At 38.8% G+C, this 24,003-nt stretch overlaps 1 protein-coding gene across 4 annotated transcripts in view; it reads right to left on the bottom strand.

Moving 5' to 3' along the window:
• NR2C1 (nuclear receptor subfamily 2 group C member 1) overlaps window positions 1-18,596 on the bottom strand; it is a 45,905-nt gene extending 27,309 nt beyond the window's left edge. Inside the window, exons 1-4 of one of the 4 annotated variants that reach the window (XM_055336437.1) lie at window positions 18,464-18,596; window positions 7,853-7,926; window positions 5,272-5,502; window positions 1,785-1,866 (exon numbers count right to left, since the gene is read on the bottom strand). In XM_055336437.1, coding sequence (XP_055192412.1) covers window positions 1,785-1,866; window positions 5,272-5,502; window positions 7,853-7,906 — 367 coding nt within the window. In that variant the 5' untranslated portion in view covers window positions 7,907-7,926; window positions 18,464-18,596. Of the gene's footprint in view, window positions 1-1,784; window positions 1,867-5,271; window positions 5,503-7,852; window positions 7,927-12,087; window positions 12,126-17,304; window positions 17,373-18,463 lie in introns of those variants that run through there. The other 3 variants (XM_055336438.1, XM_055336439.1, XM_055336440.1) reach the window with 3 other exon arrangements.
• Between the last annotated feature and the right edge of the window lie 5,407 nt (window positions 18,597-24,003).

The raw sequence follows: 24,003 nt of genomic DNA, 5'->3' as shown, positions 1-24,003 counted from the left end.
CTCTCTCTCTCTCTCTCTCTGTATGACTATCATAAAAAAAAAAAAAAAAATTAGTATTTGAACTATAATATTCTCTTTTTTGGTGGTGGGTGGATGAGTGCTGACAGACAGAGGGAAAGAATATCCACACTGGTTGTGGAGCCTCTATGGGGCTCGATCTCATGATCCTGAGAGATCATGACCTGAGCCGAAATCAAAGGTTGGATGCTTAACCAACTGAGGCACCCAGGTGCACCTATAGTAATCTCTCTTTTTTTCTTAAGAGATTTATTTATTCATGAGAGACAGAGAGAGAGAGAGAAAGAGAGAGAGAGAGGCAGAGACATAGGCAGAGGGAGAAGCAGGCTCCATGCAGGAAGCCCAATGTGGCGCTTGATCTCAGGACTCTGGGATCACGCCCTGAGCCAAAGGCAGGCGCTCAACTGCTGAGCCACCTAGGTGTCCCTATAGTAATCTCTTCTTATTGCGGGTGCCATTTTTTAAATTTCTGGAGCAATTCATCACATTTTGATTAACATAGCACTTGACAAGTCATTTCTCTGATACAACATCTATTAAATTGAACATACTCTTGGAAAAGTTGCAGTGGAGATTTTTGTAATGAAGCTATGGAAAAGATTTAAGATTTAAGATTATACTTTAGTGAACATGGGTGCTTTCCTGGCATAATGTAACAATGAATATAACTAACATGACATAACCCTGAGTACTAATAATAGTACTTGGAGAAATGCCTGCTCAGCTATACACAGCATTAAATAAAGAGTAACCAGAGCTTTTCCATCTCAATGATTCAAGTTACTCTATATTCCTGGACTAGTAACAGGGCTTAACAGGTAAGTTAACAACTTGATGTTATGTGTTAAGCACAATTCATTTTTAAGCAATTCCTTTGACAAAACTGAACTCACATTCAAGAAAAATTTCCACATATTCAGCTTACATTTGCAAAGAAAAACTCTTTGGGGCACCTGAGTGGTATAGTTGATTAAGCACCTGACTCTTGGTTTTGGCTCAGATTGTGATCTCAAGGTCTGAGATTGAGCACCATATGGAGCTCCAAGCTAGCGTGGAGTTTGTTTGAGTTCCTCTCCCTCTGCCTCCTCCCACAAAATAAATAAATCTCTCTTTTTTAAAGATTTTATTTATTTATTCATGAGAGAAAGAGAGAGAAGGCGAGACATAGGCAGAAGAAGAAGTAGGCTCCCTGTGGGGAGCCCGATGAGGGACTCCATCCCAGAACCCTGAGGATCATGCCCTGAGCCGAAGGCAAATACTAAACCACTGAGCCACTCAGGTGACCCTAAATAAAAAAAAATCTTTTTTTTTTTTAAAAAAAGCAAAATTTCATAATTCTTCAAAATATGCATTTTATGTCATTGCAAGATCAAATTAAATTGCATTCAAGTAAAAAAAAATCCTCAGGTGAATAAAAAGCTTTGGGGAAAACTCAGTTAAATTTTATAGGCTTCAAAATATGAACTATAATTAAATAAAATCTTTTTAAAAAAAAGGGACGCCTGGGTGGTTCAACAGTTAAGCATCTGCCTTTGGCTCAGGGCGTGATCCCATGGTCCCAGGATCAAGTCCCGCATCAGGCTCCCTGCATGGAGCCTGCTTCTCCCTCTGCCTCCATCTCTGCCTCTCTGTCTCTCTCATGAATAAATAAAATAAAAACAACTTGCTCTTTTCTTTTTTACTTTCAGAAGAAGAAACATGGTAGTATGGTAGTTATTCTAACAACACAATAACACAACATATAGAAAGTTATTTTTAAATGTTACCTGATGCTTTGTCTCCACATACTACGCAAAGATCAAAAACCTTATTTGGTCCTTGGTCTGGGGAAGAATTATCTGTTAAGAGCTGAAGAAAACCCCCCAAAACAAAAAACAAAAAACAAAAAAATAATTTGTTAATAATGCTCTTAAAATATAAAACAACAGTTAGTCTTAATTATTGCTTGCTTTCTCATAAGTTCTTCTGAAACTCTGAACTCTATTAAGAGTATATCAATTAAACTACTGTTAATTTTCTGTATATACAAGTAAAATCTTCAAAGTTATTAGAAGCAAAGGTAAGAAGAATATCTTTTAAATTTGTTCTATAAAATGTCAAACACTCAAATTCATGAATATTTAATGTATCTTACCTATTAAGCATTTATTATTCATTATTCATTCAACACATAAAATTACTGCAGCAGTCTATCAGCCCTATCATGACAGCTCAAAATTTTTCCACATGGAAAAACAAGCTATAACAGCATAAAAAGATAACTGAATTTTTTAAAACAGAAAAGTAGTTAAATTTTTTGAGGTATTTACTTGTAATTATGGAAATATGATTGATAAACCTTTCATCAATGAATATTCTAAGATTTGGATTAGGTGTAGTCATAGCATGGGATGTAGAGTCTGATAAATGGTAGCATGTTAGTCGGACTGGGTGGGGAGGCCTTGGACAAATTATAAACCCTCTTTATATAAAGGGTTAATCACTAGTTATAGCTAACATAATGCTGGCAAAAAAAATACTAGTTTCTTCTTTTAGGTTTAGTTTCTACCCTTTTTTATCATTTTCTTTCAATCTTTTGAAACATGAACAAATTAACTCAATCAAAAATCAAAATCATTTATCAAAAAATGTGATAGGGCATTCACCATATCACCTTCACCTGGCTTTAAGGCAACCTACAAAATAACCCTCTACTTTGACTCTTTCTTCTCTTAGGGGTGTGAATGCCTTCAGGAGTTAATTCTGATTTTAAAAACTTTATTATTTTATTTTTTTAAAGATTTTATTTATTCATGAGAGACAGAGACAGAGAGGGGGGGGTGCAGAGACACAGGCAGAGGGAGAAGTAGGGTCCATGCAGGGAGCCCGACATGGGATTCGATCCCAGGTCTCCAGGATCACGCCCTGAGCCAAAGGCAGTGCTAAACTGCTGAGACACCCAGGCTGCCCTGATTTTAAAATGTTTAAATACGGACACCTGGGTGGCTCAGTGGTTGAGTGTCTATCTGCCTTTGGCTCGGGTCGTGATCCTGTGGTCTTGGGATCGAGTCCCACATTAGGTTCCCCGCAGGAAGCCTGCTTCTTCCACTGCCTGTGTCTCTGCCTCTTTCTGTGTCTCTCATGAATAAATGAGTAAAATCTTAAAAAAAAAAATTCAAACTTTAAATAGTCCTTAAAATAGCTGTCCCTGCTATGTTACAATGGCATTATTTCTTTTTATGTTTATATCATAAAAATTAGTTTTTAACAGAACCTTAAAAAAAATAGTTGTCCTTTGAAAGCATCTATGAAAGGCATCACTCTTCCTTAATAGCACATCTATTGTGAATGATACTCATCTTTTATCTACTATTATTCTTAGGGGAAGAATAAATATTGAGAGATTAAGGGACTTGCTCACATTCTTTAGGTCACTAGATCAGATATCCAATTTTCTTGGTCCAGAAGAATTCTATCCTAAACCGGTTTCTCTTTCTTTGCCCTGAGAGGTGATCCATAAAGTAGGCAAAGTACCAATATTATCTTTTTCTCTTGAAACTGAGAAATTTTTTTTTAAAAAGTATAGCTTTACAGTGGAAAAATAATCTGATACACATTTCTTAAGCCAAGCGGTCAAGATCAATGTCACCAGTTATAAAACATGACAATAGTAAATTTGATTACTTGATTTAGATGTGATGAAAATGGCACTTTACCTCTGGGATCCTCCTTACCAAACCAACAACCCCAGTCTAATCATGAGAAAAACATTAGTCAAAGTCCCATAGTAGGGCCATCTATAATATACCTGACCAATATACCTCAAAACTGTCAAGGTCATCAAATACAAGGGAAGTCTGAGAAACTATCACTGCTAACAGGAATCTTTTTTTTTTTTTTTTTTTTGTTAACAGGAATCTAAAGAGAGATAATGACTAAATGTAATATGGTGTCCTGGAACCAAAAAGAACATTATGTAAAAATCAGGGAAAGCTAAAATCATCTATGGATTTTAGTTAATAATCTATCAAAATTAATTTGCTAATTATAATAAAAGTATATTAATATAAAATGTTAATAGGAAAAATTGTGTTTTGAGAGGTTATATGGAAACCCTATACTAACTGCTCAATATTCCTGTAACTATAAAACTTTTCTAAAAATATCAAATTTGTTGGTAAAAAGAAAACTTTTCTAAAAATATCAGATTTGTTGGTAAAAAGAAATTAAGGTATTCATGATGTTATAAATTTTTTTTAGTGACTTTCGTCTTGTTGATGAAGTAACTTCTTATAAATCCCACCCACTTTTTACTTCAGCTGTTTTTAAAAATAATACAAATGATGCAATTAGAAAGGTAATAGAATCTGTCAGGTTATACAGGCAAAATTTTGTATTTTATGCATTAGTTTTTCAATCCTAAAAGAAACTTTCTGTGATCAGGTTTTCATCACAAAAGAGAATTCAATTTTAAGTGGGCATTCTATGAAAGTTTCCAAAGGGTTTGTTGGATTTGTATTCAATCACAGCAACCAGCAGTGAAAATATCTACAAAAGCACAGGCATGCAGTGTATATAAGTCTTAACTGGCTCTTTGAAAAATATATAACTAGCAAAAATTAAAATGATGCAAAGTTAATCTGGACCACTGAGTAACTTCCAGTGTTAAAGCAGACTGGGGATAAAACTGCCAGCTACATCAAGGAATATGTAGATGACAACCAAGGAGCAAAGTGACAAAGACACAGCCATAATACTGACTTTTTGATTTGGCAGCTTCTTGCTTGAGGCCCAGGCAGGCAGTATGGTCTTAGGCAGTGCTGCTACCATAGGAGAGGCTCTTAATTTGGTACTTTCCTAATCGTGCAGAAGTGGCAGGTCTCTTAGAAGCCAGGTCTGCAGCATGTCTGAGTGGTTATTCTTGGAAACCTAACCTGGATCTGTAACTTCAACCTTTCCAACAATTCTGTGAATTCTCTACATCCTTTATTAAAAACCCCCTCCTGGACAAACTAGCCAGAGTGGATCTTACTATATGCAACTAAGAACCAACCCCTTCCTCCACCCCCCGCCAAATATATGGATGTGAGGGTGCACAAGGAAAAGTACAGTGGCATATGGTAGTCACCACAGATATTGTGCACAACACATAATTTTATGCAATTCTTTCCTTTCCTTCAGACCACGTAGGATGTAAAGTCTTAACATCAGGACTTATGACCTGCTTTTTAATTCTTTCAAGTATAAGATGAAAAGACACTCTAAAGTATTTACCTGGAGATGTTGTGCAGAGAGATCAGGAGTTGTAAAAAATAACTGATTAACACCTGCTGCATCTGGAGTAGTGAGGAAAACTTTCCCTGGAGTGGAATCTTGCCTGGACAAAATGACTTTGCTTGGGGTAGAGCCATCGTGATTTGTCAGAATGAACTGCTTGCCTTGTGTATTATGATCAAGTGCCGTCACAATCTGGATTTTCTGGCCAGTTTGCTGCTCGGTAACAATCTAACACAATCATGTCAAATTAGTAATCAATTCAACTTATCTTTTTTTTTCCCCTCTAAGGGCACAATTTTCTCCTACCTTCAGACAAAACTAGAAAAGGATACCTTTATATATATATTTGATATGATACACATACACAATACCTTTTAAACTAGCAATTCTACTCCCACAAAATCCCATCCTATAGAAAAACAAATGTGCAAGTAAAGATACAATAGAAAAAACACTTGGACCTATTTTGATTCCTTGCTTCCCATTCCCTCCCACCTTCCATTTAGACAAACGTTTATTGGGTGCATTCCATTTGTCAACCACTGTTTGTTCTGGGCTCTGGAATATGGCAATAAACAAAACCTTTGTTCTCATAACGCTTTTAGTGAGGAAAGGCAGATAAAAAACAAGAAAATAATATTGTCAGATGGTATTAAGTACTACAAAGAAAAAATAAAGCAAGGTAGAAATGGTGAGAGTCACTGTTGGAACAAAAGCCACGAGGAGATACTTTTGCATAGGCCTGAGAAACAGCCCAAAGCTTAGTGAGTCCCAGAAAGAGGAAATGAAACATTAAGGAAGGCCATGGGGCAGGAAGAGTGTGTTTCACACATATGAAGCAAGAGACACTGCAAGAGAGCTATGTGAGTGAAACAGCGTGGCAGAAGGGATGAAGGTAAAAGATGGGATCTGAGTGACAGCAGGAGCCAGATGGTATAGGGCTTTGTATGGACTAGTCTAGATTTCCACCTGTGTGAAAAGGAGATCCACTGGAAGGTCACAGAGCAGAGTAGCAAGATCTTTTTCAAAAAGAGTGATTTTAGATTTAGTGTGTAGACTGGCCTATGAATGTTCAATAGAAGAATTAAGGGAGACCAGAAAGGATGCTATTGCTCTGCTCCCACAACGGCAGTATCTGGGAATTCTATATGGGCAGAGATCCTGGCAGGGTACAGGGCAGTAGCAATGTTGGAGGAGAAAAATGATTGGATTTGGGATATTTTATGAAGGAAAATATGACAAGATATGCTGATAGACTACATGTGGAAAATAAAGAGAGAAGAGTCAAGGATGACTACCAAATTTTGCTCTGAGCAACTGGGAAGACAACTGCCATCTACTGAGTTGGAGGAGACTGGGGAAGAGCAGGTTCATGAATAAAGAGAATTAGCCGCGTTGAGGGCTTTTGTTGTTGTTGAGCAAATATTTTACAGAATAAACTCATTAAGCCAATTTAATACCTTCATTCAAATTTAAAATGCCAAAGTTGGTTTGTTTCCAACTTTTTTCCATTTCCCTGAAATTATTTTCAAGATTCTTTTCTATGCAAAATTTACAACAAAGTTCTGAATTACTAATCAGTTTTTATCTAGAACAGACTGTACTGATTATAGCTGCTGCCAATCTGAGTTTTCTTTATTGACCATTATTTCCAGCATGTCCTATTTTTCTGGGTGTACTTTTCATTGCTGTCAATTTTATTTTATTTTGTTTTTTTCAATTTTATTTTACATAGGTTATTTCCACAACCATCTTCCCTAACAACTTTCAATGATACCTGTAAGATGTGAATTTGAATCAGTTTATTCATAACAAATTTTACCATGTAAAGCCTAAGCTATTGTAGGCTTCACTGTATTATTTCTAGCAGTAACATTCATTGTGAAGTAAACAAAATTCTAATGGCTAACCAACTTATTTCTTAGAGAAGAGCTATGGGCGCAGGCAAGGTGTTGGTAGTTCTTCGACAACACATCCAAACTTGACAAGTGGTAGCCTTTTTAAGGCTAGTTGCAATGTTAAATCAGAAACTGTATTAAAATCCATTGGTTTATCCTGCAATTTGAATAGATCCTTTACTTGTCTGTGATTTTCTAACATCACACTGGCCCACTGAGTGATATACATCTTTTATATGTTGTTCTGTTTCATCATACCATATCATTACATGGCAGGTAGCTCCTGGGGGAAAAAAAAGGCAACTAACATTTCAGTATTATTATGAAAATAGTTCTGACCTTCCTGAGTCTCTCAAAAGAGTCCCTAGATGATACTTTGAAAACCTCTGGATTATGGTACTTCTTACTAAGGAATAGGGCATAATTATTCCAGGTCTCATCACCCCTCTGCTATTCTTCATTAGCTGTTTTTCTTTTGCACTCCCATAACTCTATATAGTCATCTGTTATAGCCCTTATCATTGTACTGTGACTGTTGGATGACTTGACTATCTGTCACTAGATTTAAAGCTACCTTAAAGTCAAGAGTATCTTTTATCTCTGTACTTCCAGAACCTAGCATATACAGTTGATGTAAGTAGGTTTGATGGATCTGAGAATGAACTGTAAATCAAACATACCTCTCCCATCTGTTGTTCAATAATTTGATGTGCAATTTCTTCTATAGTTGCCATGTTCTAATTGCCAAAATGTCCTGCCAAAATAAAAAGATGCCTTTTCACAATTATACTCATAAAACATATTTCCTGAAGAATTTATAAATAAAATGACATGTAGCTAAGATTTGTTTCAAAATAATCCAGTTGGAGTGGGTGGGGGAAGGAGGGAATAAACAAAACAAGATTGGCCATGCAATGACAATTATTGAAAACTAATGAAGTTTATACAGGAGTTAATAAAAACTATTCTCTCTGCTTTTATGTATTTTGAAAATATTAATTAAAAAAATGATTCAATAGCAAACAATTTTACTTTTCAAAGATACTGAAGCCTAACCAGGAGAACTTTGATGCAGATCAGGAGTAGTTTATTAATTTATTTTTTTTATTTTTTATTTTTTTAGTTTATTAATTTAAATAAGGGTAATCCTATCTGTTAACAAATATGTCACTATAGCCACTTGACACACTCTTTTACCAGTATACTGTAAAAATTAACAAAAGAATTGCATTCACTCTGAAGGAAAGATCTCTCCACAATTTTGTGACTGTTCTTTATTAGTGGCAGTTTCTTACATATTAAGGTTAATTAGAATTTAAGGTAAAACTTTCTCCAAATGGATTTGAGAGCCTGAAAGATTAATGTGCTGACTCTGACTTGCTTTTTCTCTGTATCAGCAAATAAGAATACAAAAATTATTTTTGACTTTGTCACATTATATAATGTCATAAAATTACTAATACCCTATAATTATAATTATTTGCCAAATTATAAGTTGTTTTCCTTTAGAGGACTTTAAAAATTTTAAATGCTTCAATTGTACTAAAGCAATGTTCAATATTTAGCTTTATTTAACTATTTCTCACTAGATAAAAAAGCAGTGTAACCTCTCTGGAACCAACCAAGGAAACAGAGCTGCTCCCCAGGCCTGTATCCTCTGACTCATCTTTGGATCTTTCTTCCTTTTTTTAAAGAATAACAAATGTTTGAAACTGAATAATTCAACTGGCCCACCTAGTAGTATCACACAAGTCCAACAGTTTTTCTTCAATTCATCCCATGAATGTCCCCTTCAGTCCAAGCTGGCAAGACTTCTGCTGATATAAAATAAATCTTACTGCCTTCCCTGCAATTCATGGCGGTGGAGGCCATCAGATATAAGAGCCCTCTACAGATCTCTCCTGGATAACCCCATCCAGGCCTCTATTGATGGCTGACTGGATCCACAAATCACACGTCCCTAATCTCTTTAGCAAATGCTTGTCCAGTCACACCCAAGATAGTCTCTTCAGTCCTGGTTCCTTCGTTCCTTCCTTCTATTTCCTTTCCCTTTCCCTTTTCCTTTCCTTTCCCTTCCTTCCTTTTCCTTCCTTCCTTCCTTCCTTCCTTCCTTCCTTCCTTCCTTCCTTCCTTCCTTTCTCTCTTTCTTTCTTAGATTTTATTTATTTGAGAGAGCACGAGCAGAGAGCCCAATGCAGGGCTTGATCCTAGGACCTCAGAATCATGACCTGGGCTGAAGGCAGATGCTTAACTGAGTCACCCAGGCACCCTTGGTTCCATTTTTCTTAATTCCTTTTTCAGTATCTCTCTCCTCTCACATTTTACTATAAGCAACGAGAAATGGCCAAGTCCCCAACAGTTTGCTTAGAAATCTCCACAAATAGCCAAGTTTATTGTTTAGAAGTTCTACTCTCCATGAAAGGCTAGAACACAAGGCCAAGTTCTTCGACACTATCCTAAGGTTCATTTTGCTCTAGTTACCAATACTGTAACATGTTTCTCATTTCTGAGACTTCACTAGAAGCACCTTTAATGTTTATTTTTTAAAAGATCGATTTGAGGGGGAGAGTGTGTGTGTGTATACACCTGTGAGCATATGTGCGTGGGGGTGGAAAGGTGGGGAATGGCATAGGGAGAGGGAGAATCCCAAGCAGACTCCCCACTGAGCTAGGAGCCCAAGGCAGGGTTTGAATTCATGACCCTGAGATCAGGACCTGAGCTGAAATCGAGAGTCAAATGCTTAGCCAACTAAGCCTCCCAGGTGCCCCTTTATTATTATTTTAAAGAGTTTTTTATTTATTATTTGAGAGACAGAGAGCACCCCCATCCCCATGTGTTAGGGGAGGGGCAGAGGGAGAGAATCTTCAGGCTGACTTCCTATTGAGCACAGAGCATGAAGCAGCGTGATCTCATGCAGGGCTGATCTTACAACCCATGAGATCATGGCCTGAGCTAAAACCGGTCTGACGCCCACCCACTGTGCCACCCAGGCACCCTTAATGTTTATTATTTCTATCAACATTCTGTTCATGAATCTATCTGTGTATCTCTAAGACAACAGCAACTTTTCTACAGTTCTCTTTTCTTTCTGAGATCTTACCAAAATTGCCTTTGATATTCTTTTTTTTTTAGATTTTATTTATTCATGAGAGTCACACAGAGAGGCCATATTATTTTTTAAAGATTTATTTATTCATGAGACACACAGAGAGAGAGGCAGAGACATAGGCAGAGGGAGAAGCAGGCTCCCTGTGAGGAGCCTGATGTCTTTTGACATCCATATTTCTACCAACAATCTCTTCAAGACAATCTAGGCTTTTGCTAGCATGCATCACAAAACTCTTTCCACCTCTATCCATCTCCCAGTTCCAATTTTTAGGCATTTGTTAAAGCAGCACCCCACTTCCCAGTACCAAAATCTGTACTGGTTTGCTAGGGCTGACATTAACAAAGGCTTAACAGGACTACTTTTGACTGTATGGATTCAAATAGCAAAAATTAATTTTCTCTTGGGGCATCTGGGTGGCTAAGATGGTTGAGCATCAGACTCTAGTTTCTGCTCAGGTCTTGATCTCAGGGTCATGAGATTGAGGGCTCGTGCTCAGCATGGAGCCTCCTTGAGATTCTCTCCCTCTGCTCAAGCTCACACACTCTCTAAAATAAATAAATAAATCTTAAAAAAATTAATTTTCTCACAATTCTGGAAACTAGAAGTCTGAGACAAGCTGTCAGTAGGGTTGGTTTCTAAGACCTTTCTCCTTGGCTTGTAGATGGCAGTCTTGTCTCTTTACTTGTCTTCCCTCTGTTGTGCCTGTGTTGTAATCTCTTTTAATAGGGACAACAGTCATACTGGATTAGGGCCCACCCTACTGACCTCATTTTAACTCAGTTACCTCTTTAAAGGCCTCATGGCAAAATATAGTCACATTCTGAGGTAATGATGGCCAGGACTTTAATTTGATCAGGGAGCGGATGACAATTCAGTTCATAACAGGCACAAATCTAGTAAGAAATGTGCACAATACATGTAAGGAAATCTTTACAATGCTACCTAGAAAGAAGAAAGACTGAAAGAACACACACACACACACAAAAAAAAGATTACAGTGACTATCTCCAGGGAGAACTGGAAGTTTGGGAAGAGGGGTAGAATGCAGACTGACTTTCTGCTGAATAAGTGTCTGTCTCTTTTAAATTTTACCTACAAGTATTACCACAAACAAAAAGTCGTAGAAAACAAAAAGCCAGTTTAAAGGAATCTTTTCCAGAAATCCCAAAATCTACACCAGTGTTATTAGCACATTAGCCTCAAAGAAGCTACTTCATAATGAAAACTTAGGTAAACTATTTGTATATATTATTGTTTGATTATTTTTAAGTGTATGAATAGAAAGAACTGAAGTCAAATCTCAGTACTATTATATGAGCAAAAAATTACACTAAATCAACTTCTAGCAAAGAAGGGTATAATGTGTAATGTACTTACGTGCATGGTATATACACATGTACAGGTTCATGTTTAACTGTATACTTTTTCATTAGCAATGCTAATGGTAATAAAAATGCTAAAGGATTTGAATCAAGAGTCTGACACCTAACCACCTGAGCCACCCAGGAACCCTCTTCGATTTCTTTCCTTATAAACTTTCTGCATTACTGCAGTAGTCTAGAGCCTTTGTTCATATTGTTTTACAGATCCAAATAATCCACTGGTTAGCAAAAGAATGCTTAGGCAAAGTTTTTGAAATACCTCAGTGATCGTATACCTCAATTTGTACTGAATGAAACAGAAATGAGAGGAATTTAGGGAACAGATTTGACCTGAAAGGCAGACTAAGAACTCTTCCCCTTTGGACCCCTCTCCAACCAAACATAGGTATGTATGGTACCTGCATTGCAATATCAAACTACTTACCTTATCCTACTTATAAAGCCTGTTATGTGTCTCTCAAGCCAGCTTATTAAAACTCAAGTCTAGAAAGGCACAGACACAATGATATAAAGTCAAATGTATGATCCTATTTTCATTATTACTTATTTTTCTCATTAAACTATCAAGGAATATAACATTTATATGTAAATAAATCCATAAAATAATTCAAATACATTATATAATCTTGTTCATTAAAAATTTTTCCCACCACTTGCAAAAAGGAGGTATACTATCTAAATTAATAACAAATTGTGGGGTGCCTGGGTGGCACAGTTGGTCAAGTGCCTGACTCTTGATTTTGGCTCAGATTCTCAGGATTGTGAGATAGAATGCTGTATCAGCTCCACACTGGGCATGGAGCCTGCTTAAGAGTCTCTCTCTCCCTCTGCCTGCTCCCCACCCCTCCTGTGCACGCTCTTTCTCTCTCCCTAATAATAAATAAGTTACAAATTATATCCAGATGTTTTAAGTTTTACTAAAATTCAGGAATTCCCAGAGGATAGTATTATTTATTCTGATAAACGAAAGTATTAGCAAGGAAGAAATGATAAAAACTGGTACAAAAGAAATAGGTATTTGGCATAAAAGCAGGTATTTATGATAATGTATTAGTCACTTTGGTTGTGATAAAGGCCCAACTATGGCTAGTTTAAGCAAAAAGGCAGGAGGTAGAGGAAAGCGGATTTACACTGATATGAGCTGACTTTGGGAAAAAAATGGAGCTAGGGTTTTTGGTGCTGTCAGGAATCTCCTTATCTCTATGTTGTGTTTTGTTTTGTTTTGTTTTGTCTCTACTCTTATTCTCCCTATATGGCTTCTTATTTTCTACTTTGTAGTAAAGCACCAGGAAAGGAAAAAAGAGTGTGCATCCCACACAAGAAAATACATTTTGCATCATGACTCAGCACACTTACACAGATTAAACTGAAATAAAGTCTTAATGGACTATTCTTACCCTCAGTATATCTGATGTACTCTTTTCCATTTCCTTTAAAAAAAGAAATATGACCCACTAAATTAATTTCTCCATCCATAAGTGGCTCACAACACAGTTTGCAAAATACTGCTTTGGATGCTTTGGATGCCAGCAGCCTACATTCAGTTAATGGTATTGGGGCTGGTGGGGGAAAAATGAACTGTTTCTGATGTAGTCAAAGAACACAGACTTAAAATTTTGAATCTGGGATCCCTGGGTGGCGCAGCAGTTTGGCGCCTGCCTTTGGCCCAGGGCGTGATCCTGGAGACCCCGGATCGAATCCCACGTCGGGCTCCCGGTGCATGGAGCCTGCTTCTCCCTCTGCCTATGTCTCTGCCTCTCTCTATGTGACTATCATAAATAAATAAAAAAAAATAAATAAATAAAATAAAATAAAATTTTGAATCTGAATGGAAGAAGGATGGCACCATTTATACTATGCTTTTTTTCTTTGGGAAGGTAAATAGAAATGAGATCATAGTAAATTGAAAAAAAAAAATCAGGAAAAAAAATCAGGGCCGAAAATGTGGGACCGTTTGTTTTTTGTATGTTAATCAGGTCTGGAATAGTAAAGACAGCATCTTCCTGCTTTTTACTTTGTCCCTCAGGCTGGTGAAAATACTTAACCCTCAACGCCTAACTCAGATGTCTCCATGAGGTTTCTCCAGAGCCACCCTCTAGTGTGGTGGTTCTGAGCTCCTCTTGTTCATGTATTGAGCGCTGTGTTCATTCAGCTTTCTGGAAATATTTCTAATTTATAAAGAAACTGTCAACCGGGACACCTGGGTGGCTTAGTGGTTGAACATTTGCCTTTGGCTCCAGGGTGTGATCCCAGAGTCCTGGGATCAAATCCCACATTGGGCTTCCTCCATGGGGCCTACTTCTCCCTCTGCTTGTGTCTCTGCCTCTCTCTCTCTCTGTCTTTCATGAATAAATAAAATCTTTAAATTAAAAAAACAAAAAAGAAACTGTTAACCATTGGTGTAGATATTCTCACTGACACTGAATTTTTACACCTTTTTGAAGTAGATTATGTTGAATCCACTTCTTTTGTGAGGAAACTGAGCCTCACAGTGAGTGACATGTGCTCATACATTTAATAAGTAATAAAAACGGGACTGGAACTCTGATTTACTGACTTGAGGTCTAGGACACTACTTCCTATATAAACTTATCCGATTTCTCTGTTTTTCTCTTCATCACTCCTACCTAATTTGCTTCATAACAATTAGCACATGGTGATTTTAAAAAATGTTTTCTCTAAAACACAAGCCCTGTGGAGCAGAGCTTTTCCACCTTGTTCACTGTCAAGTCCTAAAGTCTCACAATGCCTGGTAAATATGTTTCAGTAAATTCGTACTAAAGTTAAATGACTACTAGGTACTGTTAAATACTAGAGGTTCAGTGAAAACTACAGATCTTTTCCTTAGAAGTCTATTAGAGATGGGTCATCTATGCATAGGACGGGGTGCTGTAGGAGACAAATGGACATAATCTTATGTCCACACTGGGCCCACACCAGGCCCACACTGGGCTAAAAATGAGGGAATGCTTATTTTCTGATCACAACTGTAGATACCCGTTCAAAAAAAGAGAAAGAAGAAAATAAGTAGCCTATAAATCTCACCTAGAAGTCACTTAACATTTGAGAATGTTTATTTTTAGCCCTTGTGTGTTTTGCATAGTTAGAAACAGTTGTAGATAAAATTTTGTTTCTTGATCTTTGTATTTAGCTTGTCATTAGCATTTCTGTCATTAAGAATTTTCCTCATATGCTATTTTAATGAAAGAATTTTTTGTAGAAATCTTTGTTCTTTGTTTTTGCTAAGATGTCACCTTCTCAGAAGAGTCATCTCACCTCTTATTAAAAATTGCAATTCCTTCCCTCCAGCATTTTCTGTCACTAGCCCTGCTCTATTTTTTTTCCACTCCGCTTTTTGCCATTTATTGGTATTGTATATTTATTTGTTGCCTGTTTCATTTTACCAAAATAGAACCTTCATAAGGGGGAATTTGCTTTAATACTACCTGCTCTATCCCTAACACTTAGAAAAATACTTCACCCATAGTAAGCACTCAATAAGTATTTGTTGAGCAGAAGAATAGTGAATGAAGTATTGGGTCAATGAACATGAGCATTTTTAAGACTCTCGATATACATTGGGAAGTTACGTTTCTAAGAAGGTGATAGCAATTTAGGTTTCCAACAATATGTGAAGACTGCTTGTTTTGCCTCAATTGTTGGGAGTTAAATTTTGTCTTAGAAAACTAACTTATGTTGATCTAGTGATTCCACGGTCATGGTAGAAAAAGAAGCCATTAGCCAGAGACACGGAACCATGAGCAATATGGTAAATTCAAGGAATTAATTACTAGTGTGTATGGCTAGAATATAAGGTTTAAAAAATGACACCTTAAATCATATAAAGGGAAGACTTTGAAGAATATTAAAAGGTGAAATAATATTAAATACACGTTAGAGCAATCAGGCATAAAAATATTAAAAGTTTCAATTAAATGAGTATTATTGGACTTTTAAGTCAAGAGATTTGGAACTAGATTGGTTGTAGTTTGGGTTGTCCTCACGGTGACTGAAGTCATCCATGTTGATGGCAGGAAAGGGATTAACAGTGTCAATTTTCAATGAATAATGGTATTAGAGCAGAAGCTAATGAATGAGAATAATAAAGTCATTAGAAACTATGGTATAATGGATTTAAATGAATCTCGGAAGAAACATTTTTGGTGTGGGAGAAAAGTAGGCTCGTTCAGAAGCCTACCACGTTAGCACTGTCCTTGAGTTGTATATGTGTGTGTGTGTGTGTGTATATATATACATATATATATGAATACAAAATAAATAGTTTCAGTCTCATTGGCGTATTTTAAAATATTGTACTGTCTTCATTAAGAATAATGATTCCTGGGACGCCTGAGTGGCTCAGCAGTTGAGCATCTGTCTTCAGCTCAGGGCATGATCCCATGGTCCCTGGATCGAGTCTCACGTCGGGCTCCCTGCATGGAGCCTGCTTCTCCCTCTGCCTATGTCCCTGCCTGCCTCTCTCTCTCTGTCTCTCATGAATAAATAAATAAAATCTTAAAAAAAATAAAGAAAAAAGATATCTTTTAAATTAAATATTTTTAAAAAAATATTCAAGACTGGGCAGCCCGGGTGGCTCAGCAGCTTAGTGCCACCTTCAGCCCAGGGTGTGATCCTGGAGACCCTGGATCGAGGCCCATGTCTGGCTCCCTGTATGGAGCCTGCTTCTCCCTCTGCCTGTGTCTCTGCCTCTCTCTCTCTCTGTGTGTCTCTCATGAACAAATAAGTAAAATCTTAAAAAAGAAAACTGACGTAAGTAAGGTTTCTCTCACCAGAAAACACAAATTCATTCACTCACACTGCAAATGACAGTATGCTGCATTTCAAGGAGTTCATAAAACCTCCACTAGCCTTGAAGGCCTTCAAGTTAACCCTTCAGGTAAAATCTGAGCTACTGCAGTTTCCTGAACGACACATTCAATATATACATGAAAAGCCCCTATTAGGCAAGAACCACATTTGTGCATATTTAAAGTGCCAAGAAGACAAAAACCATTCTGGGGTCAGCTCCTTTGACAAGCAACAGTATCTCAGGGCGCTTACAGAACTGAACCATCCATATTCTCCTGCTTTAGAACCACTAATGTCTCTTTAATGGCCAAAGGATAAAGTTTCCATGCTTCTCTTTTTATTTTTCCAATATTTCCTGCCACTGTGGACACAGAGTTTCTTTCTAGTCTGACTTCCTCATCTTCCCATTTTATCTCCTATTGCTCCCAAGAGGGGCCCCTTTTCAGATCAAACTGGGATGTTCTTTAGGCCTCAATATACGGTTTCCAGGCTCCTCTCCCCTCTCTTAAATCCCACGAGACGTTCAAGACTCAGTTCAAATTTTTAAAAATCCAGTCCACTGAGGTGGGTCTAGCATTTACTGTGTACCCTAAAGCTGTTGACTTGAATTCAGACTTTTGTTAACTTCTAAAGACAAAACTTACGTAGAGATACATTTCCCACAGCCCTTTCACTAAAGATTTTAAGAGGTTGCAAGAGGGTTCTAAAAAAATAAAAAAAAGGTTAACTATATTTATACCATTAATTATGTATGTTGTTTTTTTTTGTCTTTTCTATTCCCGAAGGGCAGCAATTATACACTCTGTGTGACAGAAACACAAAGTGGACATACCTTGGAAATGTTTAATGCCTTTCATCTGTATCTCCCTCAAAACTCTTCCTAAAACACTGAAATGCTCCTAAAATGAATAATGAAATTAGTTACACGTAAGTGCCATGCGCTTAAAAAAAAAAAAAAAAAAAAAACAAGAACAGAAACATCCCTCTTCTAGATCTACGAACTGGACACGGAAGCAAAATTTTAAAACAGTCACCGTGCACCAGTCAACCATCCACACGACACTGCTCAAGAACGTCCGCATCGAAGGCTCATTTTACAACACCCAGAGGAACAAAACCCCGAAAGGCCGTAATTTCCAGTCCTTTTGGCTTTTCCTTTCCAAGCATTTATTTGTTTAATCAACAGGCCGACCCTACTACTTAGTGAAGGTTCCGAGACAACTTGGCAACATTTGTAACTCCTAAAATGGTGCTGTGCAGGGGCTGCGGGCAGAGTTTGTTAAACAAAAGGACTACTGGAAGTCAGGACATGCCCCGGGCAGGGAGCACCCCGGGCCGGGCCGTTTTTCTCCAAAGGGACGGGTCCCAAGACAAGGGCTGCCGTCGCCGGGTTTGCGCAGGCAAGTCAAGGGCGTCGCTCCGTCCGTCCCGAGCAGCCACGAGAATTAGGAAGCGGCGTCGGAGGGGACGGAGGCCCCGGGTCGCCGACGCTCGAGCCCACGGCGCGCCCCCGGAGCCCGGCCCTCCCAGGCGGGGGAAGCGGCGGCGGCGGCGGCGGCGGCGGCGCCGAGACGGAAGCTTTTCCTGTAGGTGAAAGGTCAGAGGCGCCGCAGGAGGCGCCGGGGGAGAGGCTGCGGAGCGCGCCGTGCAGCTCGCGGACTCGCCTCCCGCGCCCCGGCCCCGCTCCGAGCCGGCCCCGCTCCGAGCCGGCCCCGCTCCGAGCCGGCCCCGCCGCCGCCGCCGCCGCCTCAGCCTCAGCCTCCCTCGGAGCCCCGCACGTTCGGCGCCGCCACCTCAGCCACTCTGCGCGCTCCCAGCCCAAGCCGAGCAGCCTGCCGCCGCGCCGCCACACGGGCCGGCCCCGCCGGCCGCAGCCCGCAGGCTGTCGGGGGACCCGGGGGTGCGGCCGTCGGCAGGTGGGAGGGAGGGACACCCCGCCCCCGCCCCGGGCGCGGCCACGACGGCTCTGCTCCCTCCTCGGCACTTCTTACCGGCGCTTCCCCGACGAGCTACGTCCCGCGCCGGGCGTAGACCGGACAGTCCCGCTGTGGTGGCTGCTTGGGGTTCCGGGAAGAGACAGGTCGGAGAAAGCTCAAGGGGTTGGGGGTGAGGAAAAGGGGGGGGCAGGGAGCTTTCTGGGTTTGTGTATTTGGGGGGGTCAGAGTTCGTGACCCCTCCCTCGGCTCTGAGGTACGTGCTCCCCTCCGCGCCTGCGCATTACTGGTGGACCGGCGGTGAGGAGGTCGTGACGTTCCCGGGGTGGAGGAACGAGGAAAACCGAGCCAGAGTCCGCCGCCCCCTGTCGGCTGGGAGGGGAACCGCACCGCCGGCGCGGCCCTATCCAGGACTTGAGGAAGCCGCGGGCGCTTAGCATCCCATTTGCCCAAGGTGGTCGGTCGTTAAAGGAACCTTCAGGTTTGAGTAGCACTAGAGAACCTCAGCAGTTTTAGGCAGTTTGGTTTCTAACTTGTGGAAAATTGGGCTTTGTTTTAGGTTATCTCTTACAAGTTTATTAGAGGAGTTTATCAGTCTGGATAGATGCCAATAAAATATTTAAGATTTCCTAAAATAAGCGAAGGCAGAATCCTGCGCAGGAAGGCAAAGATTCACTTATTCGCTCTTGTGGGTAAATAGGTATAATGGCTAGATGGCGCAAGAATTACCACCTAGAATGTAAACTTCTTGAAGGCTGGCTTTTTTGTCAATTGGTGTATTCCCAAGCATACAGGACAATGCCTGGTGGTCCATGACAGGGGCGCCTGGGAGGCTCAGCGGTTGAGCCTCTGCCTTCAGCTCAGGGCCTGATCCTGGAGTCCTGGGATCGAGTCCCGCATCGGGCTCCCTGCAGGGAGCCTGCTTCTCCCTCTGCCTGTGTGTCTCTGACGAATAAATAAAATCTTTAAAAAAACAAAAAAAAGAGGCATATGACAGAACAAGAGCACTGACAGCAACCACCTGTGGCATAGAGGTGTGGCAGGAGGAGCTGTCTTCTGTGCAAAGAACTGTGTGATGTGGACTTTAAAGAGAAGGGGTCCTTGACATTTCTTTATAGTATTGATCAGCACTAGAAAAGCAGTCATGGATTCAGGCCAGAAGCCCAAGTCAGAAAAAAACATAGGTGCACTGGGAAGGAGAATATCTCTATCATTTCCCTCTGGAACTAGGCAGGAAGACACGGAAAAGGGGCATGCAACAATCTCTAAGAAGGGGAATATGCTTTATGCCTCATTCTCTGAAAACAGGGCTGTGTGGTTCATCTTTAAATATGTGACTCTAGAAAAATATATGGCTTAAAAGACATCATCACACCGAAAGTAGATACAGTAAATTTATTTTTTATAAATATAATACATATTTACATTATTTACAATACTTGTTTTATTTATAAAGAATCTATATATGGACAGTAAGATACAAAGTATTATCATTTTAGGTCAAAAGTGTTTCTAGAAATTCATGTCATTAAAAATATATATATATAGTATTTCAAGACTGGTTCTTAACATGCTATGACCAACTCATATAAAAGAGAGTTGCCCTTTTTCATCTCTCCCCACAACTAGGGGACTTGCTATTGAGGCTTTTTGGAAATTTCCTACTCATTTTTTCTTAAAATTAAATACTACTGGAAATTATCTTTGCTTAAAAAGGAACGTCATAGGTAAGATTTTCCTTTAGAGAATAGTAATGTGGCATAGGCTCCAGAATATTTGTACATGGAAGGCACTTAAAAAAATAAAAATCAGAAGGAATCCATTTGGAGTAATTTAATTTGCCAAATAGTGAGTGTCCATAGCATGCAAGGTACTCTGCCAGATGCTGAGGAGGAGGCTCAGATTCTCAAGGACAGAATGTGATAGGCACCAGAAGAAAGTGTGTTTTCCAGCTAACGATGATGGAGACACAGAGAAAGGAGGGACTAGATTTGGTCTACAGGAATAAGAGAGGAGGAATAGGGGAGAGAAAGACTAGGACCAACTGTCAAAGAAGTCTTAGATACACAGGCAGAAATGAGTTGGAAAGAAGGTGAGAACAAAGAAGAAAACCATGTGAACAGAGAAAAGTTGGGGTGGGCTTAGTTGGAGTGTGTGACACCTGAGGAAAAGTATTCCATACCAAGCCACTGGGAAGGCAGCGGAGGCTGCAAAGAGCAGGGATGAAACTAGATTAGCTAGTTTCATATAAGATAGCTCTGGCAGTGTTTAAAATAAGACTGTGAAAAAAATAAAAAATAAGACTAGGTTAGCTAGTTTCATATAAGATAGCTCTGGCAGTGTTTAAAATAAGACCGTGAAAAAAATAAAAAATAAGACTGCAAAGAAGGCATTGAAATTGGAAGAAAAGTTATTCTAATTATTGGGAAGAGGTAACAAGGACTTGAGCCAGGGGCTGTGCAGTAACAGGAATGAAGATGGAACACATACAAGAGCAATAGCAGAGGGTCTTGTTGAGACTTGGAGGAAGATTCTGGAGCCTAGACTGCTGTTTTTCCAACACAGAAGAAAATAAACAGATCTGAATGAACAGAAAGTGGTCATGTAAAGTTTAAAATGCGTAAGGAGGACTCATGTAGATGTCCAACAGGTAGTTGCAAATATGGCCTTGCAGGAAAAGAGTAGGTCTAAGATCTGAGTTACAATGAGGGCATGTGGGGGGCTGTGTTTGAGTTGTAGATGACACGAATCCTGTCGACACCTTCTATGCATTTCAACAATGATTTTCTCTTAAAAGACACAGGCTAGGTATTTTGTGAGACACAGATACAAGTATTTGCCTTTAAGGCATGTACAGTATAACAAAGGAAAAAGAATTTACCTCTCTGGAAATCCTAGTGACTACATTTGACTACAGTGGATCTCAAACTTCAAAAATGAGAGTACAAATGGATGCATACTCCAAGACCGATCAACATATGCTGTGATAACATTTACATTTTAACTAAATTACTAAATACAGGCTTTCTCTATTTCTGGAGAAACAGAGCCAGCATCTGGCTAACAAAACTACACTTTAAAGTTATCTTCTTCACTTACTTGTTTCATTACTGCTTTATATTAAAGTTGCTCTGATCTCATTTTAAGGAATGTTACTACATACTCAAAAGCATCAAGCTTTTGGTTGAAGACAATTAAGGATCTTGGGCAAACGATAATAAGATCATACCGGATACATTAGAGAACAGGGGAAGAGGTTGGAGAGAGGTTTGGATATGTGGGATGATGCCTAAGATAACCTTTCTCATTTTTCTAGGACTCTGCTTGATCCTCTACATTTACTATGAGGAACCTAGATGGGGGGGGGGGGACACACAAAGAATGCCAGGCATCCCCTAGTTTAACTTGGCATCTCTTATCAAGGTTATTTTTAGTGCCTTTTGCTTAGCTTTACAACTGCTCTTTCTCCTCCTTATGAATACAAGGAGAAACCTGAAGTGTGATGGAAACAGATGCATCAGCATAATAATACAATAAATACAATATTCTTGGCATCCGGGTACTATGTTAAGTGTCTGACTCTTGATTTTGGCTCAGGTCATGATCTCAGGATCATGAGATTGAGTCCCATGTTGGGCTCTGCACTCAGTAGGGAATCTGCTTAAGATTCTTCCTCTCCCTCTGCTCATCCCCCTTCCTCTCCCAATGTACCCAATAATACCATTTCCCCCCTCTAAAATGTTACCTCTCAAGAGACTTACTTTTTAAAGTAACTTTACAATAAAAGTATATTATTAGGTTCTCAGTTGACATTAACTGAGAGGTTAAATAAATAATTGATCAGCTTTAGTAAGTTATGAAGGATTGGTAAGGGGGAAAAGGGAATATAACACTATTCCACATTTAAAACATTTTTTTTGGGGGGGGATGGTAATCTGATAGTTTCCTCAAACAACTGTATGTGTATTTTCAAAACACCCTCATGGAGTGAAGCCGGTAGCCAGTACAGTCATACAGGTGTTTCACATATAACTATATTAATAGAAGTTTGTGCAATGTTGTTTCTATTTAGATTTATAAATGGCTCTTGATTTAACCAGCTGTTGGAAGACAAAATAGCCTAGCTGATATTTTTTTAGATTCTGAGGTTTAAGCCAAACCTTACATTCAGAAGACTGAGAGCTCAAGAGGAAGGGGGCAAAACTCCAAATAACTTGTCATTGGCAAAATGCTAGACCCAAAGAAACAGAAGGAAACACTTTGTAAGGTATAATCTTGGTCTCCAGAAAGGATACACTAAAAACTACAAGGATTTTAACATGGAAGCCTTATTTATGCTTCTCTTGATTAAAATTAGTGAGCTGCAAAGACGTATTAGTTTGCCTATTATGGACAGAAAGAATGGGGAGAGAGCATGTGAGGACTGCATGTGAGGGTGCAACAGGGTTTAAAATGATCCCACAGCAAGAAAGAGCCAGAAAAAAACTATAGCAGACAACTCTCGATTTAGTAGAGGCTCTGGTGCTGCAACAGACAACATTCAAAAGGCTTCAGAAAGGCACTCAGTAATTCTTTTGGCAATGGTAAGTATCACAGTGAATTAGGAAATACTTTATATAAAAGCAGAAAGGAAAATCCTTGTGCCCTTTTGTGAAATATTCTATGGATGACCTTGCCTTTTAATATAATTTATATTTAGTTTAAGCTCAGTCAATATATGTATATTATGAGCATCAAGAATGACTTTAATCATACTGTGAATTTCATTTTTCTTCTACTCATCAATAATTTTGTGTACAAAGCAGTTCACATGTTAAATAGTAAGTGCACCAGAATTATGAATATAAATTTTTCCTAATGTGCATTTGGCAACTGGTTAATGAAATAAAGGATTTGTTTTATTTATCAGGGAGGACATAACACAAAGTAGTATTAAATAACCTTTAAAAAATGGATACAGTTTCAGTTAACACTGGCTTAGAATCTGTGCTTTTTTGGTATGGTAATTCCAGTTTATTTTTTAAAGCACAGTATTATAGGAAAGGAACATTCTTTCTAGATACAAACACCACACTGACTTGGGCTCAGAGAACTTAGAATAGCAAAGGGTATTGTGTAATATAATGCTTGTTATATTTTGTTTTAAGAATACATTTATGTTTGTGTTGAACTGGCAGCTTTAAAAAAAGGATTCGACTTTAATATAAAGACCATACAGTTGTGTTCCTCTGCAAATGAAAACATTCTCTTTCCTACTCATAGCTCAATGAAAATTTTCACATTCTATCCCTTTGCTGTGATGCCTTGATGTAACATTATCTCATGCCAAAAGAGGTACAACAGAAATACTCTAGACAATTTACTGGAATTTCATTTCACAGTTACTGAGGTAGGAGTTGGCCGTGTGTTTTTCCATTAAAAGATAAAAAAATTCATCTAAGTTTATTGATTCAAAAACATATATTTTTTGCATCAGCAGTTTTATAGTAATTTCTAAACCAAATACTGCATGGAAAGTTGCTCCTTGATGTGTTTTTTATTTACAAAGACTTACCTCAACTAGGAATGTTACAATGTAACATGATAAAGCACATTGA

This window comes from Nyctereutes procyonoides, unplaced genomic scaffold (genome assembly GCF_905146905.1).
Source record: "Nyctereutes procyonoides isolate TBG_1078 unplaced genomic scaffold, NYPRO_anot_genome, whole genome shotgun sequence".
Lineage (NCBI taxonomy): Eukaryota > Metazoa > Chordata > Mammalia > Carnivora > Canidae > Nyctereutes > Nyctereutes procyonoides.
Note: the sequence above shows the minus strand (reverse complement) of the source record. Positions and strands in the feature narration are given on the sequence as shown.